This window comes from Panicum virgatum, chromosome 1K (assembly GCF_016808335.1).
Source record: "Panicum virgatum strain AP13 chromosome 1K, P.virgatum_v5, whole genome shotgun sequence".
In the NCBI taxonomy this organism is placed as follows: Eukaryota; Viridiplantae; Streptophyta; class Magnoliopsida; order Poales; family Poaceae; genus Panicum; species Panicum virgatum.
In genome coordinates this window covers 1,718,007-1,739,621 of record NC_053136.1, presented here as the reverse complement: position 1 = coordinate 1,739,621, position 21,615 = coordinate 1,718,007, and the positions used below count along the sequence as shown (strand labels likewise).

General features: G+C 48.7%; 3 protein-coding genes across 7 annotated transcripts; 2 read left to right on the top strand and 1 right to left on the bottom strand.

Moving 5' to 3' along the window:
* Window positions 1–1,182: 1,182 nt before the first annotated feature.
* Window positions 1,183–3,269, top strand: LOC120702998 (plectin-like). 3 transcript variants are annotated; one of them, XM_039987093.1, is made up of 4 exons: window positions 1,183–1,663; window positions 1,819–1,881; window positions 2,059–2,127; window positions 2,547–3,269. In XM_039987093.1, exons 1-4 carry the CDS (start codon window positions 1,328–1,330, stop codon window positions 2,877–2,879), a joined length of 801 nt encoding a protein of 266 aa, XP_039843027.1. In that variant the 5' UTR covers window positions 1,183–1,327; the 3' UTR covers window positions 2,880–3,269. The 3 variants fall into 3 exon arrangements, with proteins under 3 accessions (XP_039843027.1, XP_039843080.1, XP_039842966.1); XM_039987032.1 differs by having other exon boundaries at window positions 1,186–1,663; window positions 2,056–2,127; XM_039987146.1 differs by lacking the exon at window positions 2,059–2,127 and having other exon boundaries at window positions 1,184–1,663.
* Window positions 3,270–12,958: 9,689 nt separating this feature from the next.
* Window positions 12,959–14,041, bottom strand: LOC120702937 (peptidyl-prolyl cis-trans isomerase-like). The gene is made up of 2 exons (XM_039986956.1): window positions 13,262–14,041; window positions 12,959–13,217 (listed from the first exon to the last, which is right to left on the bottom strand). Exon 1 carries the CDS (start codon window positions 13,823–13,825, stop codon window positions 13,307–13,309), a length of 519 nt encoding a protein of 172 aa, XP_039842890.1. The 5' UTR covers window positions 13,826–14,041; the 3' UTR covers window positions 12,959–13,217; window positions 13,262–13,306.
* A 1,732-nt stretch (window positions 14,042–15,773) lies between these two features.
* On the top strand, window positions 15,774–20,881 carry LOC120702680 (RNA N6-adenosine-methyltransferase mettl16-like). Of its 3 annotated transcripts, none has more exons than XM_039986606.1 (8): window positions 15,774–16,121; window positions 16,742–16,947; window positions 17,049–17,439; window positions 17,527–17,734; window positions 18,181–18,288; window positions 18,381–18,503; window positions 18,592–18,655; window positions 20,154–20,881. In XM_039986606.1, the coding sequence occupies exons 1-8, from the start codon at window positions 15,889–15,891 to the stop codon at window positions 20,222–20,224; spliced, it is 1,404 nt and encodes a 467-aa protein (XP_039842540.1). In that variant the 5' UTR covers window positions 15,774–15,888; the 3' UTR covers window positions 20,225–20,881. The 3 variants fall into 3 exon arrangements, with proteins under 3 accessions (XP_039842540.1, XP_039842613.1, XP_039842687.1); XM_039986753.1 differs by having other exon boundaries at window positions 15,995–16,121; window positions 16,753–16,947; XM_039986679.1 differs by lacking the exon at window positions 18,181–18,288.
* Window positions 20,882–21,615: the final 734 nt, after the last annotated feature.

The following is a 21,615-nucleotide window of genomic DNA, read 5'->3' as shown; positions in this document are numbered from 1 at the left end:
CTTGGTTGGGGGACCCCAGGTCCCTACCTCCATCAAAGAGTGAACGCGTTACTTTCAATCCGTTCTTGTACCTAGGGCTGGAAACGAGCCGAGCCGGCTCGGCTAGGCTCGGTGCATGAGCGAGTCGAGCCTAGCTCGGCTCCGCAGTTTGGCGAGCTTGCCGAGGAGGCTCGGCTCGGCTCGAAGCCGGCTCGCGAGCCTGGCACAAAATATATATTATACAGTTAGTATATGACTAGTGTATATATATATAAAGCGTATACATATATTGAAAGTAATCAATAAACAATAATCATGTTAAGCATAGATATAGATTAATATTGATATTGTCACACCACAAGTTAGTATTAGAGTATTTCAAAATAGCTTATGGGCCATTATGAGCCTCAATGGACTGAGCTCGCGAGCCGGCTCGGTTCGACTCGTCATTTTCGCGAGCCTGAGAAATAGGCTCGGCTCGGCTCGGCTCGGCTCGTTGGAAGCTCGCGAGCCGCTCCGAGCCGAAGCGAGCTTGAGCTGGCTCGCGAGCCTCAAGCTATTTTTCCAGCCCTACTTGTACCGGTTAGAGTCAATTTGAACCGGAAACGCTTCTAAATTGCAATGTCGTACCTTGTTTGATTCTATCTTTTTATCGTAGAATTCTAATGCTGCGCTTTACAATAGATTGTTTCTTAGTACACATTAAATGCTGCTAACTATGTTCTTACGTTACCTCCATCTAAATTCTCGCGCTATATATCGAATTATAGATACATGTCATTTGTCGTGTGTTATTCTAAGAATGCTATGTTAGTATGAATCATCTTTTATGGATGATGTGTCATTCTACTAGTTATATAGATCCCCTAACGAAGAAACAAGATTCACGAGTACTATGTGCCTAGTGGAAAAGCAGCTTTGCAGCCGGATGAATCCATTTATCAGTGAGTGAGGAAATGAAAAGCCAACAGAACACGTAAATGAAACCAAAAAAAAAAAAAACGGGGGCTGTACACTACTGCCACTACCGGAATACGGAGCCGGAAATCCAGCGGAGACCGGGAGAGCCAAGGAAACCGAGAGGCAGCGGACCCGGGCGGGCCCACCACGCCACTCCCGTGCCCCCGACCTCCGGGCCCCACACGTCATCCTCCGCGCGCGGCCCCGGCGGTCACCCAATCCCCGCGACGCCCCTGCCACGTGGCGCCACCCCGCGCGCCCGCACCTATTAAACCACACGGCCTGAGCCCGAGCAAGCAATCTCCTTCCGCTCCCATCGCGCTGCAGCTGCTGCCGCCGCCTCGCCTTCCCCGATTCGCCTCCGGGCGGAGAAAGATCCCCAATCCCCATGGCGGCGGCGACGGAAGAGGAGTTCACGGACGCGGAGCTGGAAGTGGCCACCATTCTGTGCGGCCTGAAGAAGACCCTGCGCGCGCGGGACCGGCGGCGGGCGCAGCGCCTCTTGGCGGCCCCGGAGCTCCCCTCGTGGGGGCGCCGCCGGCCGCGGTCGATGCCGGAGGAGAAGCCCGCCGCCCCTGCTCCCGTCCTCCTCCCCGCTTCCGGGGTCGCGGAGCGGGACGGCGCCGCCAGCCCGGACACGCCGCTCGCCTACCCGGAGAGCGGCGGGGACGACGCGCCGATGGAGGAGGAGGAGGACGCCAAGAAGCCCACCTCGCACGACCAGGTGAGCCGGCCGCGAGATCTGCGCGCGCGCCGCCGCCGCCGCCGCCACGGCTTCTGCCGCTGCTGCTAGTCTTCGTCGTCGCTTCGCTTTCCGATTCCTTTTTTTGAAAAAACAAAAGCCCGTGCTCTAATCCATCTGTCCCCGTCCGTCCGCAGTGGGTGCAGGAGCAGCACGGCGTGGTCGCGAGCTTGTCCCAGGAGAACGCGCATCTCCTCACGGTCAGCACCCCCTCATCCTCTTCCTCCTCGCGAGATCAGATTTCGATAGCCCGCGTAATTAGCCGCGCGATTAGTGAGCTGGAGCGATTAGGATTCCTGACGGTCTGTTTCAACTGCAAACACTTATCCCCGGCTGCTAATTCTGTTCCCCTCCTCCCAACCAAAAAAAAACAGCAGATCGAGGAGTACAGAGCGCGGCTGCAGAGCTCGAGGAGCACGAACGAGAGCTTGAAGCAGCTGCACAAGGTGCGGTGTTCTCTATCTCTCTCTGTTCTTTCCATCCACATCCAGCACTAGTGGAAATAGTGATTGCCACGCCGCCACGGTGGTTTCTTGCTGCTCAATCCTTGGGCGCTTGCGTGTTGGCCGGACGGCAACCACTCCAACTCTGCTCCCCCGAGAAAGACGGCAACCTTTCCGATCCCCGTTGCTACAGAGTGTCAGAGAGAAATCAGAGAGGAAATTTCCCCCATCGCCGTCGACCATAGATTGCACGAGTAGTAAAAAATCCCCCTTTCCCTTGTGGCGATTCGCCTTTCCCCTTTTGGGCGATGGGTTTCCCGATTTAGGCCCGACGCCATGTCGTCATGGACGACGACGCGTGCGTGAGCGAGGTGGAAAAAGGGAAAAGACTGACGCGGGGATGCTACGTGTCGCTCTTGCAGGTGAAGCGGGAGGAGGAGGAGCAGGAGCAGGCGCGGAAACGGCCGCGGGTGGCGGCGCAGGCGCCGGGCGCAGCGGATCCCCGGGCTGCGGCGGCGCTGGGGCTGGACCTGAACGAGCCGGCGCGGGCGGCGGAGGAGGACGAGCAGGCGAGGGCGCAGGCCCAGGCCCAGGCCGCGGCGGCGGCGGCCTTTGAGTACTACCGGTTCGTGCAGCGGCGGGCGGCGATGGAGAAGGCGGCGGTGTCGGCGGGGGCGCGGCGGCGGCGGCTGGAGATCCTGCGGGCCAAGGTGGCCTGCCCGCTGGTGTCGAGCCGGCCGCGGCGCGCGGGGTGAGGTTGGAACTGGGGGACGGCGGCGGCGCCATTGACGCCGGCGCGCGTGCAAGTTTTGAGCGTGGCAGGCTGGTCTAATTGGACCAGCACGAGCTTGTAGCAGTCGTAGTACTTGTTATAGTAGTAGTGGTATAGCAGCGCAATCAAACTGTTCTGGCGAAGAAGAGAGTGTAGGAGGAAGGAATCGGAGCTCCCCCATTCGTATTCATGGCTGGGTCGATTTGGAGTAAGGCAGCGAGAGGTAGCTGCCGTCTGGGTCGTCCTGGAACATTGTGAGATTTTTTATCGGTATTACTAGCAAACAGTATTGATTATATTATTGATTAACTGTATGTAAGAGGATTGGCAATGCAGCATTTTCAATAGAGCAGTAGCAGTAATGGTTCTGTTTTTTCTTTTTCATCAGCTGGTAGGAGTAACAGTTAGCTCATTTAGTCATTTGCTGGAGTATACTCTATCAGCCTATCACGAATGGGAGGCCTTGTATGGGCCGCCAAGTATTTAGGCCTCAGGAACCAAGGGAAGCAGTGCGCGCCGTGAGTGCTAGAAGCCCAACAAGGTCGGGCCTACTAGACATCCCCCGCGGAGCGAGAAACCAGCCTAGAAGGAAGAAGGAAGGTGTTCTAAACCACAACTTCTCCTCCGAGAACTTTTTTCATTTTTATATTTTTTAAAAATTAAAATTTCAAAAATATATGTCCGTTTTCAAATATTTCAAAAATATACCCCGGTCGCCCTCCCATAGGGCGACAGGCCCAATGTGTAATTTTTTTTTTCAAATTTGCAACGAAGTCCCTGGAGAAAAAAAGGGGGGACCTGTCGCCCCCCCAACGGGCGACAGGGCCTGTCGCCCACCCCTCGGGCGACAGGGCCCTGTCGCCCGTGGGGGGGGGGGCGACAGGCCACCCTTTTTTTTTCTCGGACTTTTATTTTTGCAGGAACCTATTTTGAGCTATTCGAGCGTGTATTCGTCATCATCGTCGGCAAGATCTCGGCCGCTAACTCCTACCGCACGTAACTTGTCCTTCATTAAATCACAGAAAAAAATCGCAAGAACTTCCCTTATTTCACGAGCATTATGGAACCCACAAACATAATAAGTTCACATAAATAATATCTATAAAAACAAATGACAAGTAACCTACCACAATCATAAACATCGGATACAAATAAGCGGTCCACAGCTATCTCATTACAAATAAACATCATATACATCTAACCACCCCTAGGGCGTCGGACCCTCTTAGCCCTCTGCTGGGCACGGACATGTCCCTCGGAGTAGGTGAGAACATCCGGAGACCTCACCTGTCGCTCAGGACGTGCAAGGGGCTGCGGTGTCTGCTGCTGAGAGATCCCAAGTGGTGCTCCTCCTAGCTGTGAATACCCCAAGACATCGGGGTCACCTTGCGCGGCAGGCTCTTCTGGACTCAAGCTGTCGAAGTCGTCTAAGGTGAATGTCTCGTTATCTGGTCGAAAGGAGGAAGAAGAAGGTCCGGCGCCCGCATCGGGGTAGAATCCTACGCAAAAAATGTGGATGTTAGCGTACGCTCGTATATTTCGTAATGACATGTAGAAACCGAAATACGAAACATAAATTAACCTGTAGGCCGGTATCTGTGGCCCCGGTACCATCCCTGGATACGGTCCGCCAACTGGTGCTGTCCCTCTAAACATTCCAGTATGGCCAAACGCAGTAGCTGGATCGTATCCTGTATGTGATATTAGTAAATATGTAGGAACACTTGATGTAATTTTAAAGAGATATGTACGTTACCTGCACTTGGGAAGAACTGCGACGTCGGCCCGTGCATGGTCGACGGACACGGGAACGACGACGAGGCCTGAGACGACCTGTGACTGTCTTCGTACTGCACACGGCTTCCGAAGTTGTGCGCTACCTGACGCAACTGATCACGCTGCCTCGACCATGCCTCTGTCTGCTCAAACTGGGTCATTGGGGATCCGGCACGTACCCTCGTCAGGTAAGTCGAGCAGTCCGTCTCCATCATGTTGCAAAGGCGAAGCTGCATCAATTCAGTAAAGTTACAAACACATGAATTATCTTATGAATATGATTATATATATATGCAAATATGATCAAGAGACTCACCGCGCCAGCTAGTGCCTCCACGTGGTGCCGGGCATAGCCATCCTGAGGCCTCGCCTGGTGTGGCTGCGGGTGAGTGTCAACAAAAACCAGACGAGCCCGAGTCCGGGGTAAGTACCAGGTGAGGTAAGCCCTAAAGGAGCTATCTGTGTGTGGTCCTGTTGGATGGACCAAGTGCTCGTCTGCCTGTTCCCATTGGTCCACCCACGGCTGGATCTTGGTGAGCCAATCATCAGAGCACGGCAAGCCACTCCTTGACAACCTACAAAGTGGACCACGAAGAATCGTTAGATTCGACACGAATGTATGAGCCAAGTTCATTCATAATTACCTGTGGTCCTGGCGACTGACACGCTCCAACGCGGTGGGCACCGGAAACTCCTGGCGCTGCCAAACTGTCTTCTGACTCTCCAGGGGCAATATGCCTCAACCGCGATGTCATAAACCAGGACGGCGGAAGTAAGCCACAGGCTCGCATTCGCGGAGCAGTGCGAAGACAGGCCTGCTGGTGCACGGGTAGCCACAGCCTCTGGGCTGTAAGGCTCCCAGACAACGTCCTCGGGCGTCAGCATGTCGAGCTCCGAAACAAACTCAGGATATGCGCGTTTAACCCGCGCATGTGCCCAGGACCTCTGCATTCCGAATAAGTAAAATTAAAATTGCGCTAATACATCATGTAACAATGAATAACAAAATTAGGTTTGTTGCTAACATACCTGACGCCAGATCCAGATAGTTCCCATAGTGGGCCTCTCGTCCTCCTCGTCGCCGTACATGCCCCCGTGGTAAGGCTCGTGGCTGACCAAGGGGCGACCAACGGCTAGCCTCTCGTACGACCAAAGCTGTAGCAGTAGTGGCCACCCTGACAGGATAGTGTTCCCATGTGTCTTCATGCACCCATCGCAAAGTCCACGGTAAGTGGCTGCAAGTACCGCCTCACCCCAGCTGTAGGGCGGTACGTCCTCGTCCCCATCCGCAATCTCCCGTGCATACGAAAGGAGAATCCTATCGACCGAGTTGCCATGAGTGTAGTTGAACATGATGTAACCAAACAACCAAAGTAGGTACGCCTCCAGCGATCTGGTCACACTGTACTCGTCGGCATCCGCAGCCAACAAGGCAGGCTGCATAAACAATTAAGATTAATGGTTTCAACTGGCAATGGAACATGTGAATTGTAACAATTAAATTTATATATGCAATGAATACGTACTGTAAAGTGTAGGAACCAGGTCTTCGAAGGACCTGCTGCTCGCGGGTGCGGGTTGATAGGACCTGCTTCGTCCACGCGGTCAACCAGGGCAAAACGGGCCTCCAGCTCATCCTTCCACGAGGCCGCCACCACACGCGGACCTACAGCCTCCCCGACGATAGGGAGGCCGAGGAGGTAGGCCACGTCCTGCAGCGTAGGAGTCATCTCCCCACACGGGAGGTGGAACGTGTGTGTCTCCGGCCTCCATCTATCAACGAGCGCCGTCAGGAGGGATCGGTCGAGCTGAATAGGCCCAACCTCGACAAGACGGCTCAGAGTCAGTAGGCCGGCCTCACGTAACCTGAAAAAAACAAAAAATGTCGAAACAAAGGAATACCGGCGAATACAAAAGTGATAAACAATAATATTTCATTACATACCGGTCACACCAATCGTGGTGTATAGAGATCGCCTCGCCGGGTGGACGAGGACGTAGCACCTCTAGGGCTCGGTGCTCAACAGCTGCAAAGTAAGACCTGTGGCTCGAGTCGATCACTGGGTCTAGCAAGGAGTCCATCTCCATACATGCATTCAAAAATATATGAGAACACATAGGTAAATATATATTTCATACAAACTGGACACATAAATACAATAATACTTCATTACATACCTGCCATATTTCATTATTACATATTACAAATAATGAAATACAATTGTGGATCATGACACCGAATGCCTTCCACGAGCAATTCTCGCCGATGCTCGTCTGAACGTAGGAGGTGCTCCATCTCTGGGATTTCCGGAAGGACCGACGTCAGCAGCATCGTGAAGTGCATTCTGAGGACACTTCTTGTAGTTGTGACTCTATGATCCACATTGGCTGCAACGCTTTTGTGCCTTGCTTGCTTCCGACTCGTCCATACCATTCCGAATACGACGTGTCTGACGGCGGCCTTTGCCTTTCTTAGTGGCTGGATCAGGAATAAACATCTTATTCTCATTATCCTGAGTGAAAGGACCCACAATTCCAATCCCGTATACCTCATGTCCCCATGTGGATACAGCTGCTTCCTTGCTGAAGTACGGTGAAACAAATAGTCCTGGCTGTAACGCAGACTCTGCACATGCCGCAATGAGATGGGAGCATGGCATATGCAATAACTTAGGCTTCATGCAGGAGCAGAATGCTTTGCCATCAACTGTAATCAAACTCTCATGTACCACTCTATCTCTACGGATACCACGACCACTTCTATCCTTACATAGAACCTCAAATCTATGCTCCATTGTACCTGTGGATATGACGCGGTGCAGTTTTGCCTTTTCAATCTTCTCTTGCATATATTGTGTCACTCTTTTGCAAAACTGAATTTGGGGGTTGCTGATGTTTATGCTTGCAGCCGTGTAACGCTCTCTGAAATACTTCATGCACCCATACATGATGAACTCAACAATTCCCACAAGTGGAAAGGCACGATAAGAACGCATAACCATATTGAAACAGTCTGCATGGTTTGTTGTCTGAATACCATACCGTATTCCGTTGGTATCATAAAGGAATGACCATTTCTCCTTAGGTGCACCTCGAATCCAGTGTGAAAATGGCTTCTCAATTGAATCCCTAGCCTCTGCAGCCTGACTCGTGCCTGCTCCTGATGCCCTTACCTTCAGTAGCTCTGCAGTCAACTGATCAAGCATCTGCCATAATGCATTGAATTTTCTCTGTTGATTTTGGGTGCACAACCTCTTAAATAGGTTCTTAAGATCCTTGTTCTTTTAGTGTTCATAGAAGTTTGCACCCATATGCCTAATGCACCACCTGTTTTGGACATCAGGCCATAATGGAGGCGTTGTCGCAGTTCCACGTTGCAATTTCAGTATTGATTGCAGGATACCTGCATGCCTATCACTAATAAGGCACACATCTGGACGTGCAGCAACAACATGATTCTTCACTCGTTCAAGGAACCAATACCAACTGTCTATGTTCTCATTCTCAACAAATGCAAATGCGAGCGGAACAATTTGGTTGTTGCAATCTACACCGATTGCGGTGAGTATCTAACATTTATACCTTCCAGTCAAAAATGTGCCATCAATGCAGATCACCGGAAGACAAAACTGAAATGCTCTAACAGAAGCACCTATGCAAAAGAAGGCTCGTTGCATAATTCTTTGTCCCCTAGTCACGGCTGGTAAAAGGTATGTGTCATAAAAGCTTCCAGGATTTCTAGCAGCAACCTGGGATAACATACGAGGTAGGTTATCATATGATGCCTCGTATGTGCCGAACCGCATCTCGAACACCCTTTGTTTAGCCCGCCATGCCTTCAAATAACTGATGGTGTACTGGTAAGTCTGCTCAATGTGTCGAATAATCATTTTTGGCTCATAATTTAGGTTGTCCATAATAAACCCATACATTTGCTTTGCAACAAAGTCGCATAATATATTGCGATGCGAGGGAATAACTTCTGACAGCAAACAAGTGTGCTCTGTGACAATGGAACATTTCCAGTTTGACTTCCATTTTCCCTTGAATGCATGTACTCGTCATGGACATCCAGCATTCACACACTTCACCTCATATTCTTTACTGCCAGACTTCACGACTCTGAATTCTCGTTTCAATGAGATTGCCCATAGTCTCACAGCATCTTTTACGGCTTCAATGTTTGGATATGTTGCACCTTGCACTACCTCATTCCCTCAGTACTCCCACTCCTGATTTCGTACATCTTCTGCGATATGACTGCCAAAACCATGCTCTTTCCACTCTTTTGGCAATGAGTACTGCTCGTCATCAGATGAGTCCTCATATTCTTCCATCTCTATTGCGGTTTGGTCTTCTGCCTCCATCTCGTCCACAATGCTATGTATCCTCTCTCCCTCATCAGCAAGGCCCTGTGGTCCCATGTTTTGGTTCTCTGTCTCTTCTGACTCATCTTCCTCAACATAATTGGTCTCTCTTCGAATACTCAGAGTTCCTTGATCTGCACAATGTTGGATTTCATTTTGTGTCTTCTCCCGGATTTGAACAAGAATGGCCAGAGGCCACCCACGCTCTAGAGCTGCTTGCATGTACTTCTGTCAGTCATCAGTGCTGTGTATCATCATTAATTCCCATAATTCACTTTCTACCTCCCAATTAACAAGAGACTGGACAGTGATCACATGTGTCAACGGATCAACATGGAACCCACGTTGCAGCCACTTACATATGGAACCAAAACTCCTTTCCAGAGGTTTGTCTATGCCGCTAGATGTGCGCTTAAAGGCAGAAAAATCTACTCCATTTGGCCCATACATAACATTGTATTCACCATAAAATACTTGAAACTGCATTTTGCTCGACATATCTGTATATCACATAATACTTATCGAGTTATACTCTTTACTTCACTACCTTATTCAATAATCCGTAAAAACTAAGTATGGAATTCAACTACAACGTATAAGTATTCATAACTACGTGATGACTCTCGAATTCTATACTGCATATGCCAAATTCTATTCTAAATCATAATTAATTTATAAACATGTCTCTAATAGCACTGCAATTGTAATAATAAATGCGTAGAACTAATTTTCTAAACTAATTTACTACTACGTAACTACAAACTAAAGTATCATTGAACTCCTAATTAAATGGATCTACTATAGCACTAATTAAATTAAATTACTCATATTTAAATACGTAGTACTTAAATATAACAATATTTAAACTAAATATACTAACCTGCAGATCACAAGTGCTGAATCCGGCAGGGCTTCGCCGCTTTCCTTCTCCTCACTCCTCTCTTTTTTTTCTGGATTTTTGGTGGAATTTTCGGGCTCAAATGAGGAGAGAAGGGGAGGGCTGGGGCTTTTATAAGGGGGAGACCCCGGTCGCCCGTGGGGGGCGACAGGCCCCCCCTGTCGCCCGCGGGGGGGGGGGGGGGCGACAGGGCCCCTGCCGCGACTGTGGGCCGGGCCCAGCGGCGGTCGCCCGTGGGTCGGGCGACAGGCCCCTGTCGCCCCCCCCCCAACGGGCGACAGGGCTTGTTTTTTTTTCTCCAAGGACTTCGTTGCAAATTTGAAAAAAAAAATTACACATTGGGCCTGTCGTCCTATGGGAGGGCGACCGGGGTATATTTTTGAAATATTTCAAAACGGACATATATTTTTGAAATTTTATTTTTTTTAAATATAAAAAAGAAAAAACCGCCTCCTCCGACCAGTGAGAGATGGGCTGACGGCCCATGCGATGGAAAAACTGGCCCAAGCTCCTTTTTTTTTCTTTCTTACCGACTGTTTCTCCCACGGCTCTTGCTGTTTCGGTTGGTTGGAGTTGGAGGCCACTCCGGGCTGCGGCAGTCTGGCTGGCACTGGCAGAGGCCATCGCATCCGTGACACGCCGATGGGCGATGGCCGAGTCAAAGTCACAACGGCCCGACGCATGCATGGTTCTGTCTGTGCGTCGCTGCCATGTAGACTCGCCGCCTAGGTCGTCGTCGCCCATGACAACAGGGGCATCAGTAAAACGACCGCCTCCGGCCATCTTACTCAACTACTACTCCGTACTTGTACAAGACAGCAGCGGGGCTGGACACCATCTTACTCTACTTTTCCTTGCAGCCGGGAAAACAAGGCTGTGTTTAGTTACGCGAAAAGTTTCTAAAATTTTTCACTGACGCACATCACATCAAATTTTACGATACATGTATAGAGTATTAAATGTAGTTAAAAAATATAACTAATTGTACAGTTTGGTTGTAAATGACGAGACGATTTTTTTGAGACTAATTACTCCATGGTTAGATAATATTTGCCAAATAAAACCGAAACGTGCTACAACAACTTTTTCGCGAATTTTTTGCGATCTAAACACAACCCAAGGGCGCGGCAGGGTACTGGAGCATACACCGCCGGAGACACGACACGACACGTGGCCAACAGCCCAGCATACTTTTGTTATGAAAAAAAAAGGATTTCCCCCTTGCTGATTTGTGAACAATTTGGGAGCAGGGCGCCGAGGCGGCCAATCATTTTGTCCGTCCGGCACGGGCACGGCGCGTCGGCGGCATCTCTTTGTGGTGGTGCGGAGCGGAGCCCAAGGCGACCGTGCAGGGGCCCAGTCAAAGCTGCGTAGCACCAACGCGACCCTGCCGGCAGCCAGAGTGAGGGGTGTGCTAGTGGCCCCCCACCCCACCTCGCCGCCGGCCCGCCCTTCCTTTCCCTCCGCCACCGCGCGACAGGACGCCGTCCGGTGGGCCCAGACCAGGACTCGTAATCCGCACATCGTGACACCAAGCTTTGGTTCTTGACAGTCGAGAGCAGGCGAGCGATCGCATCGCATCCAAATAGCAAGTCATTTTTGTAACACTTTTATTTAATCCTGTAAAGCAGTGGATGCGATCGAGCAATACATGCCCACCCCTTCCGTTGCGTCTAGGTGAGGAAGCTTCGTGCTTAGCTCTAGCTGGGATCGAATCCGCCTGCTACGGTCTTCACGCAGAGGTTCTAAATATGAGTCAGCAAATATCAATTTAAAAGTTCATTTCTAAATTTTACTCACTCAAATATGAGTCTTCACTCCAACAGACCGAGTAAATTGAGACCAAACTGTTTGTCATGCCATCCAAACTGTAACAAACTACTCTACTCCATTACCAACGATGGAAGCAGAGTCAGCTAGCTTCATGAGACCAAAAAAAACTTAACCCGCTAATGCTGCGATGAACTGCGTTTTACCATGAAAGAAACGATCTGGGTCGATTCAAAAAAAAAAAAAAAGAAACTATCTGAATCTGATGAGATGGGGAACGATGGACTCGATAGTACTTGTGCATAGCTCTGGTTCGATAACAAGTGAGAAGGAGATTTACCTCACATAAAAAGGAGATTTACTTTAATCTAAAGTAAAGACCTCGTCAATCCATCTAATAAACAATAACCTCCCCCGATGTTGCGTCTGACCGTCTAGAATCTAGGACTAATCTTGGGAGCGCGTTGGAAACCTGATAAACCCAAGGTGAAAACACAGCCTGAAAAAGAATTACGGTTGATTGTACTAACTCTGAGAGAAACGACAGGCGCGGCACGTACTTTCAGCAGAAGGAACAACAGATAACAGATAAGGGCAGTCTCCGCTATGTAGTCTTAATATATTTATAATTTTTTAGCATCCTAATTATTGAAAAGAGAAGGAAAAAAATAAGATTTGATTTTTAGATAAGATCTAGAGTCTACGCGCCCTTCGATGCCCAAGAAATCAACAAGAGGAGGCGTGAAGTCTATGAATTTTGTGATAGAAGAAAAATAATAAATAATTATATATATAAACTATTTTTATATATTTTATATTGAAAAGTATAATTTTTTGTGATGGAGTTTTTGAGACTTAACGGTGAGTCTGCATTGGTACTGCGGGTCAATCACTTTCTTCGGGTACGATTTACAGTTTCTTGAGACAGATAAGGCTGCATTCACAAGATCAGCACTAATCCAACCTGTCCTCTGAAACCAATCACAAGATTACCTGCAGGCTTGATCGTTAAATCACGCATTCAGGGGTACTATCAGTTACTAATTATGAACAGAGTTAGTTCTTTGTTTATTCCCCAGCCAAACAGTGCTCCACAATTGCAGCTCGGAGCAGACAACCGTGTTCGGCAGGCTGGAGCTGGAATGGTGTGAGAGAAAAACACTGTTACCTGACTGGTGGCTGAAGGAATAAGAGAGGGATTCACTGTAGTGCTGGAGACACCGGCCTCCAGCCGAACACCGTGATTACGCATGGCAGAAGCAGAAATTCCATAGCAATTAATGGACACTACCAGAGCCAGGTTTGAGTTCCCATCATAGCATCATCATCATCAATTCACCATACCACAACAAGCAGAGACACCATCCATCAATCACCCATCGGATTCGCAGATCCACCGCCTAAAACCCTAGAACACCACCAGCACAGCACACGACAAAGGACGACACGACACGACTCAATTCAGAAGAAGAAGCACCTCTCAGATCACCGTCATCTTATTCAGCGCGGAGGGGGGGGGGGGGGGGGGGGGGGGGGCGGGAAGCGGAGAACGGAAGGGGACGACGGACGGCGGCGGATGGAGGGAGGGAGCAGATCCATCTAGGGGATCTGGCCGCAGTCGGCGATCTTGACCACCTTGGCGGTGGAGCCGCTGCGGGAGCCGACCTTCTCGATGGCCTTGACGACGTCGAGCCCCTCGACGACCTGGCCGAAGACGACGTGCTTGCCGTCGAGCCAGGGGCAGGGCACGGTGCAGACGAAGAACTGGGAGCCGTTGGTGTTGGGCCCGGCGTTGGCCATGGAGAGCACCCCGGGGCCCGTGTGCTTGCGCACGAACTTCTCGTCGGCGAACTTGGCGCCGTAGATGGACTCGCCGCCGGTGCCGTTGCCGTCGGTGAAGTCGCCGCCCTGGCACATGAAGTCGGGGATGACGCGGTGGAAGACGGAGCCCTTGTAGTGGAGCGGCTTCCCCTTCTTGCCCACGCCCTTCTCGCCCGTGCACAGCGCGCGAAAGTTCTCCGCCGTGCGGGGCACCTCGTTCGCGTACAGCTCCATCACGATGCGCCCCGCGGGGGCGCCGCCGATGGTCATGTCGAAGAACACGCGCGGGTTGGCCATGGCTGCGATCGAGCGAGGGTTTGTTTGGGTGGGGAAGAAGAAAGAAATCCGATGGCTGCGTGATCTGGGGAGTGGAGACCCGGTGCGGTTAAATAGCCGAGCTCCGAGGTCGGAAATCCATGGCGGGGGGCGGCCCGGCCGTCGGATGCGGACGCGCGGCGCGATCCGACGGGGACCCCGGGTGGTAAGGCGAACCGGGGTTAGGCCCTCTGGTTACCGCGAGGAGGAAGGAGCACGTGACGCGCCGCTGATGGGCCGGGCCGGTTTCGGGCGGTCGCGGCCGGAGGCGAGGCGGGAGACGCGAGCGTGGGCCCGGTTCCCGTGGGTCAGGCTTGTCAGCCGGGTGCGGTAGCAGCGCGCTGCGTGCGAGAGGAGAGGGGGCTCCCTTTGGATTCTTGTTCCCTGGGGCGGTAACTGTGGTGGGTTCGGTAACTCGGGTCGGGTTAAGGACCTTGACCAAAGGCTGGTTGGTTCGGTTGGGCAACGTAACGGATATTTGCCTGGGGTTGGTCGGTGGACGTGGTCCAGGGGAACCCCGGCGCGGTGCCGTGCCGCCCGGGTAAGCGGTGCATGGACGGGGTCGTGGCTGCATGCTCGAGAGAGAGAGAGAGGGCGGGATATTCCCGGCGGGGCGGGGCGCGCACGCACGCGGCCGGCATGTGGCGCTCCGCTTGGAATCCACGCGACTTGGAATCACCACCCAGACCCAGCTGGTTACTGGCGCCGCGGCGGCCCACGGCCCAAGCATCCATTCATCATCCGCCCCCTACTCACACGAGCTTGGAATCCTTCGTATGGCCTCCCGTTCCGTGAAAATAGTAAAAGTCACACATGATTAGCAGTTAAATTATCATGTAAGATAAAATATTTTTTGTTGCTAAAATAATTATTTCAGCTTTAAAAAATACTCCATGTTAAAAAAAATAAATGGTGGTGGGGGCAAGAGAGGCTCCGTTGCCTACAAACACGGGGGGGGGGGGGGGGGGGGGGGCACCCAACCACTAAATCCGCCCCTATCTGCAAGTAATGTTACGCGTTACATTTCGTATGTTGAGCGACGATCACATTGCAAATCCTCCCTTCGTCGACATCAACTTTGTTTCCCTCCTTCTCTTCAGTCTTTATCGTCACGAAAAATGTATGGGCCCTAGCTTAAAACGCCAAGGAATTTGTGCACAACTTGGACTTCTAGGCTCGTGGCATTCCAGAGCATCATTGCAACTGGCAGTTGGTGTCGTCGATTCCTCTCTCACTCATGGACGAGTTGGATTTTTCCGCAGCCCATATCTCCATATTTCTTTTTCATGTTCATATCATATCCCCAGCACAAGAATAACTTGCATATAGCTGTTAAATTCAATGGAATCACGGGATGCTAAAGGTGTGGCAATGCCGTAACGCGCCTTTATTTAGTTTCTTTCGATATATATATATACTCCTCTACATATAATATATTTATAGTCTAGCAAGCTACGTTCATACATGATATGTGGCAAGACAGAGAGCTCCCTACGATTCCAATTGTCATCTTCTCAGGCTAGAAGGGATGCCTTTGGAAATGCCAACCTTCATCATGAGAAGAACATGGAGATGACGACGGCGTGGCGAATTCTTTGTACAGAATTACGTACAAGTGGTCAATTGAGTAGCATTAGAGGTTGATCAGCTCAAATTCAATTCGTTTCTAAATTATTTTTCAAAATTTATTTATTCCTACCAATTATTATATTATTATAGATAAAAAATAATGTAATCTTTTGTAGGATATCGTTTGACAGAGAATCACCGGCGACGGCGACAGAATTGCATGGAAATGAGAAGGGTGGGCCATCTGCAATCTAGATTCGGGCCTAGTAACAACGGCCCATGAAGAGACGGCCCAAAGTGGATGTAAGGGCCGAGTGCAAGTTGAATGGCCCAGAAAACCGCGTGCTGCTGCTCCATCGCCGGCCGCTCGCCGTTCGCCGTTCGCCGTTCGCCCGCCCGTCCGACGACGTCAGCGGCCGCGCCTCTCGCTTCCTCGAGCCCGCTCCTCGCTGGCGTCCGGCGCTCGACACCAATCGATGGGGGGCGGACGGAAGCGGCGGCGAGACGGCTCGGAGGCGCCCTCCATCCACCCGCGGAACCGCTACGCCGCCGCCGCGCCGGACTTCGCCGCGCTGGCGGAGCTCTACCCGTCATTCCGCCCCTACGTCTCCGTCTCCGAGCGCGGACGCGCGTCCGTCGACTTCACCGACTTCTCCGCCACGCGGGAGCTCACGCGCGTGCTCCTCCTCCACGACCATGGCGTCAACTGGTGGGTGTCATTAGCTCCTCCTTCAGCCCTTTAACTGAACCCTAACCTGTTCCCTATGCCCAATTTGCTGCTGACTGTAATTCTTCGCTCCAATTTGCTCATGGAATCCGATGTTACTCTATGAAGTGATAACATAGGACGATATTCTTATAAACATTTAGGTTACTATTCAATACTGGTTACCACTGAACAAAAGTGGAAGAGATCTTCTGGGCTGTCCTGCTAAGGTGCCCACAATAAAGCAAAAGATCCTGATCCTGATGCTATTGTTTGAAAATTCTCATAGCTGTGAAATATGACTAAACTGCCTTCACCATGTTATCCATGTTTGCTGCATTCTGCTATATTTCATCAAGCTTCTCATGCACATTTTCTGTGCTTAAACATTTCAGTAATTTTTTCTCGCTGCTCTTAAAGGGTACACTTTTTGATATAGAAATACTTGTATGAACAAAGTGCAAGTAACCTTGTTTGCAGAAATTATTAGATAAAATTAAGAAAGGTTTGTTTAAAATTGTGTATGCTGGACACACTGTTTGCCCTATGGTGGTACTTGTAATGCAATATGGTTTATGCCAGACCATTTTTTGAACGGGTTTTTAAATATTATCTACTGCTAGGTGGATTCCAGATGGACAGCTTTGCCCTACTGTTCCAAACAGGTCCAACTACATTCACTGGATCGAGGATCTTCTCTCCTCAAATCTGACACCACCAATATCAAGCTCAAGTGGGAGGGTGAGGGGCTTTGACATAGGAACTGGTGCCAATTGCATCTACCCTCTCCTTGGAGCATCTTTATTGGGATGGAGCTTTGTTGGGTCTGGTATATTTTTGAGCTTCTGCACTACAAGTTCCATTGGCCAAGGAGTCATTGACTAGTTAATTTGAAAGATGTATAAGTGTACAACTGCCTTTTGTTTGTAGATGTGACTGATGTTGCTCTTGAGTGGGCTAAGAAGAATGTGGAGAACAACCCGCACCTAACAGAGCTAATTGAGATCAGAAATGCAAATGCAGCATCCTTATCCTCTGAATCTGAAGCTATTGTCAGGGAACCTATCAGGGAGAACGTTTTAGAGCCCGTGGAGGATGCAGCGATGCAAAAGCCACCTGTCCTTGTGTGTGTTGTAAAGGAGAGTGAGAGCTTTGACTTCTGTATGTGCAATCCTCCATTCTTTGAGAGCATAGAAGAAGCTGGTCTTAACCCAAAAACGTCATGTGGTGGGACAGCTGAAGAGATGGTTTGCCCTGGTGGTGAGTTGGCCTTTGTAACACATATTATTGAAGACAGTGTTTCCCTTAAGAACTCTTTCAGGTGATTCAAAGCTTTCCCTACAATGGCAATGCATGATATGTCTTTGTGTTCATCTATTTATGACGGTTTTGCTATTTTGTTATTTAGGTGGTTTACATCGATGGTTGGCAGAAAAGCAAACTTAAAGTTATTAATGTCAAAAGCTCGTAAAGCTGGGGCCTCAGTTGTGAAAACTACTGAATTCGTGCAAGGTCAAACAGCTAGATGGGGCCTTGCTTGGTCATTCATTGCTCCAAGAAATAAGGTCCTCAGATCTACTACTCCAGCAAAAAACCACCATTCGTTCATGCTTCAGGTTGGCGTCATGTCACGTAGTCCCTTTACCATGTGTCTATTGTTCAGATTGATAAATTGCCCAACTAACACTTGTTAACTAAGGAAAAAAACTTCAGCTCAAATCTGCTCTGTATTTTGGCTACAACTCATACATCCATAAGTGCCTAGTTTCTCCCTAGTCCCATCATGTAGGGCATTTTTTTTAGATAATTAACCATCACATTATCTGTTCTACGAAGCCTCGGGTAACCACACTTTTGCATGCTAGAAATGTTTAGATTGTTTTGTTCTGCGTAGTTAACATTGCAATAAGGTTGAGGTAAAGTTATTGACTAAGCTCATCCAAAAAAAACCTTCCTGTTTACTTCCCCTATTTCTTGAGTGGCTATGTCAGAATTTTTGCTACTATATTTGCACTTTGTCCAACCTCTGTTTTCAAATCTCTATTTGGTGTGATGAAATCAGGGCCTTCGACGTGAACATGGTGCATTCCAAGTTCTGAAGTCAATTGAGGCTTTTTTTCTAGCTTCTAAGCTATCATGCAAAATTGATACATTATCTTTTTCTGTTGATGTAAGTTTCTTTGTTAATGTGACCTCCTTGAGATATCTGTGTATTTTTGCATGTTGTTCTCTTGGTAATATTTGCATGAAATATTTGTTTAGGTCACGTTGTCAGATGAGCAGACTGAAGCTGCAATATTGCATGGTGATGATTATGCCGGATCTCTAGAAGAGAGCTCTGCAAAGTTACAAAGTGTTGTTAAGGGAGTATCCTTTTGTATTACAGTATGTTGGCTGCAAATTACGTGTCTTATACTTGGATAAAATTCTTGTCAAAAATAATTTATCAGTGAACTTTTTTCTCCTCGTGTAGGTGTTTGAACAAATTCCTGGGACCCTCCTAATTAAAGGTTCATTATTGAATAAAGCATTATCAGGTAGTCCCATGGTCTCTATGTGACTGTTGGCATACATCATGATGCAAACATACTGAAATACCTTTATATGATTGCTTTTAGATAGACATGTATTTATGCTCTTGGCCTTCATGTAGTTTCATGTGTAGTTATACACCTATCCAATCCAGCTCAAATAGCATGGTGCCTCCATGTTGAGCTCTTTATGTCCTCCCCATCTACTGTATAGAACAGTGGAATCAAATGAACAATCTAATATGTGTAATTCATGACACATGAGATCTGGAATTTATTCTGTTAATGATAGTAACTCTTGCATGTCTAGAACTTGCTTTTTTACATTTGTAATGATGCTTTTTACTACGCCATGTGCGCTCTATTATAATGAAATCTGTTCATAGAGGCTGAAAGTTCGATGCACCAATAAGATGCCAAATGTACAGGCTGGCATATGAAAATACTGTAGTATGTCTGGTGCAACTTTGGGGGTGTTTAGTTGGTGAAAATTTTTGGTCCAAGTGTCACGTCAATAGTTTGATCAGATGTCGGGAGGGCTTTTCGGACACTAATTAAAAAATTAATTTCAGAACTCACTTGGAAACCGCGAGACGAATCTTTTGAGGCCTTTGACCGCATCATTAGCAAATGTGGGTTACTGTAGCACTTATGGCTAATCATGCACTAATTAGGCTTAAAAGATTCGTCTCGTCGTGTACATCCAAACTGTGTAATTAGTTTTGTTATTTAGTTACATCTAGTGCTTCGTACATGTGTTTAAACGGGAGGTGAAAATTTTTGGGAACTAAACGGCCCCAAAGTTGCACCAGACATACTGGGCCGATAGTCATGAAATGGTCCTGCAGAATAGTCGCCTATCCAGTAAAGAGGGAGTGGCAGTGGTACTGATGTCTGGCTGGCTCCTGCATATGGCTTGTCACTGGCTCTAGACAGACGCTAGTGGCTAATCCCACGATGGAGACATAAATGACACTAGGGTGCCTTAGGGACCAATTTGAGCTGTTGGTCTGTAGGAGGCAGAGCCTGTAGATCCGGATCATATGACATTTGGTTTTTCAAGTCCTTTTGTTATAGACTGTCTTTGTTATTGAGGGTGCAATTATTCAGGTTTCAGAATGAAGGTAACAAATCTAGATAATAGGACAAGCCAGCTAGGTTCTCTATCATTGTTGAATAGAACATCCTTTTTTTTTTGCTCTTGTAATTATTCTTCTGTATTTGTTTCAGGAAGCTGAAACTGCTACAGAATGCACTGTTCCTGTGCACTATATGCATATGCATAGAGACAGTCACATAGATTACATATTTATATTGAGCTCATAACTGTTATACCAATGGACTCTCTTCAGAACCTAAACGAGCACTCAGAAATTCTGAGCCTAACAACACCACTATTTTGGATGTGTTGTCTGATGGCTCTGTTGCTTATTAGTAAGGCACAAAAGGGTGGGTTGGTTTTGTGTGGTGACATGGACACTTGTTTTCCCCTTTTTTTCTGCAGGTACCTTCTCATCATTATTCTCTGAGCTGGAGGATGCGTTAAGGATGGAATGTCTCAGTAAGACGCGATAGTTCAAGGTCCTTAATTATGAGCTTTAATCAGACGGATGTATCAGTTGCCTCTGCACGGATAAGTCTTTTGGATGCCAAGGAACGTGCGAGAGGAAATCATGAGACCGCAACAGCTTAACCAGAAGCCACAAACAGAGATACTGAGCTTTGATGGAAACTTGCACTTGCACTGCTCACATCTTTTCTTGTTATGCGCTGATAGCAAGGTTGTGAAAATACCAGCAGCAGTGACTGGTGTGCTGGCCTTATTTCTTATCTGGATTTGGAGAACGACTTGACACCGCCAACGATGAGAGTCTTGCTTTCAAGATCCTTCGACATCACGCACGATAAACCCTCTGATCGCTCCGAGTGAATGACAAAATAGAACAACGATGATTAGTACAAACCAGATATCTGATACATTGCATTGCCTGTGGAAAATTCTCCCCTTCATTTGTTGCACGGCTTCCCAGGTCAATGATCTGTGAACGGGACAGTGATGATATGATAGAAACTGCTGCTATGAGAAACATGTTTGTAGTACAACGGTTCTATACCTGCTGGCAGCAGCAGTGTTTACTTTAATGTAATTGCCCCTACACTAAGGGGCGCGGCATTGTTCAACTGTATGGTACCTTGATCCCCTTTGGCTGATGTCCTGTGTGGTTTTGTGTATCTCCAAATCTCGGACCCGTGATTGTGGGTTGTGAGCACTAGGCAGCGTGGTCTGTTGGCTCATCACCTTATGAGACGTCAGAAATTGGGAATTTTTCTCATTCTTTGAAAAAAAAGTCCCAATCGTTTGGAATGGAAACAAAAATAATCATCTTCACCACCTCCACAGACCACAGGACAGCTAGCGCAAGAAGCTCTGCTGTGACTTGAAAGCGACGAGTTTCTGAATCACACTGCTCAGCATCGTTCAAAGTACTACCCTCGATCTTTTGCTGTTGATGGCCTGTGCAGATTTTATGTCTTTCCAAAACCTGAACACGCTATGGCTTTATTGCTTTTTCAGCGATGAATATTTTCGAATTCGCAGTGCTTCCAAATCGCAAGGGTTTAATTTTTTTTTTTGCTCTCCATTCAGTGTTTCAATCTCTTTACCCCGTGAGTAAATCATGAAACAATAAAGCTGTGGGTCTCTCTCTCTGTCGCCAAGACAAACAACAAACAGCCAGCCCAGAAATCATCAGAGATGCCATCCAAAAAAAAAAAGAAATCATCATCAGAGACGAGACGACGACATGGATGGCTCACTTGGCCAATGGCGAGGAAGACCAGCACGAGGGGCCATGCACGCCCGTGTGTACCGGATCCAACCGTCCATCCGCGCCGGCCCCACGCGTCATAATCCACAGGCAGGGCAACACCTGCTGCCTTTGCCTGGCGCTGGCGCGGCCTTGTCC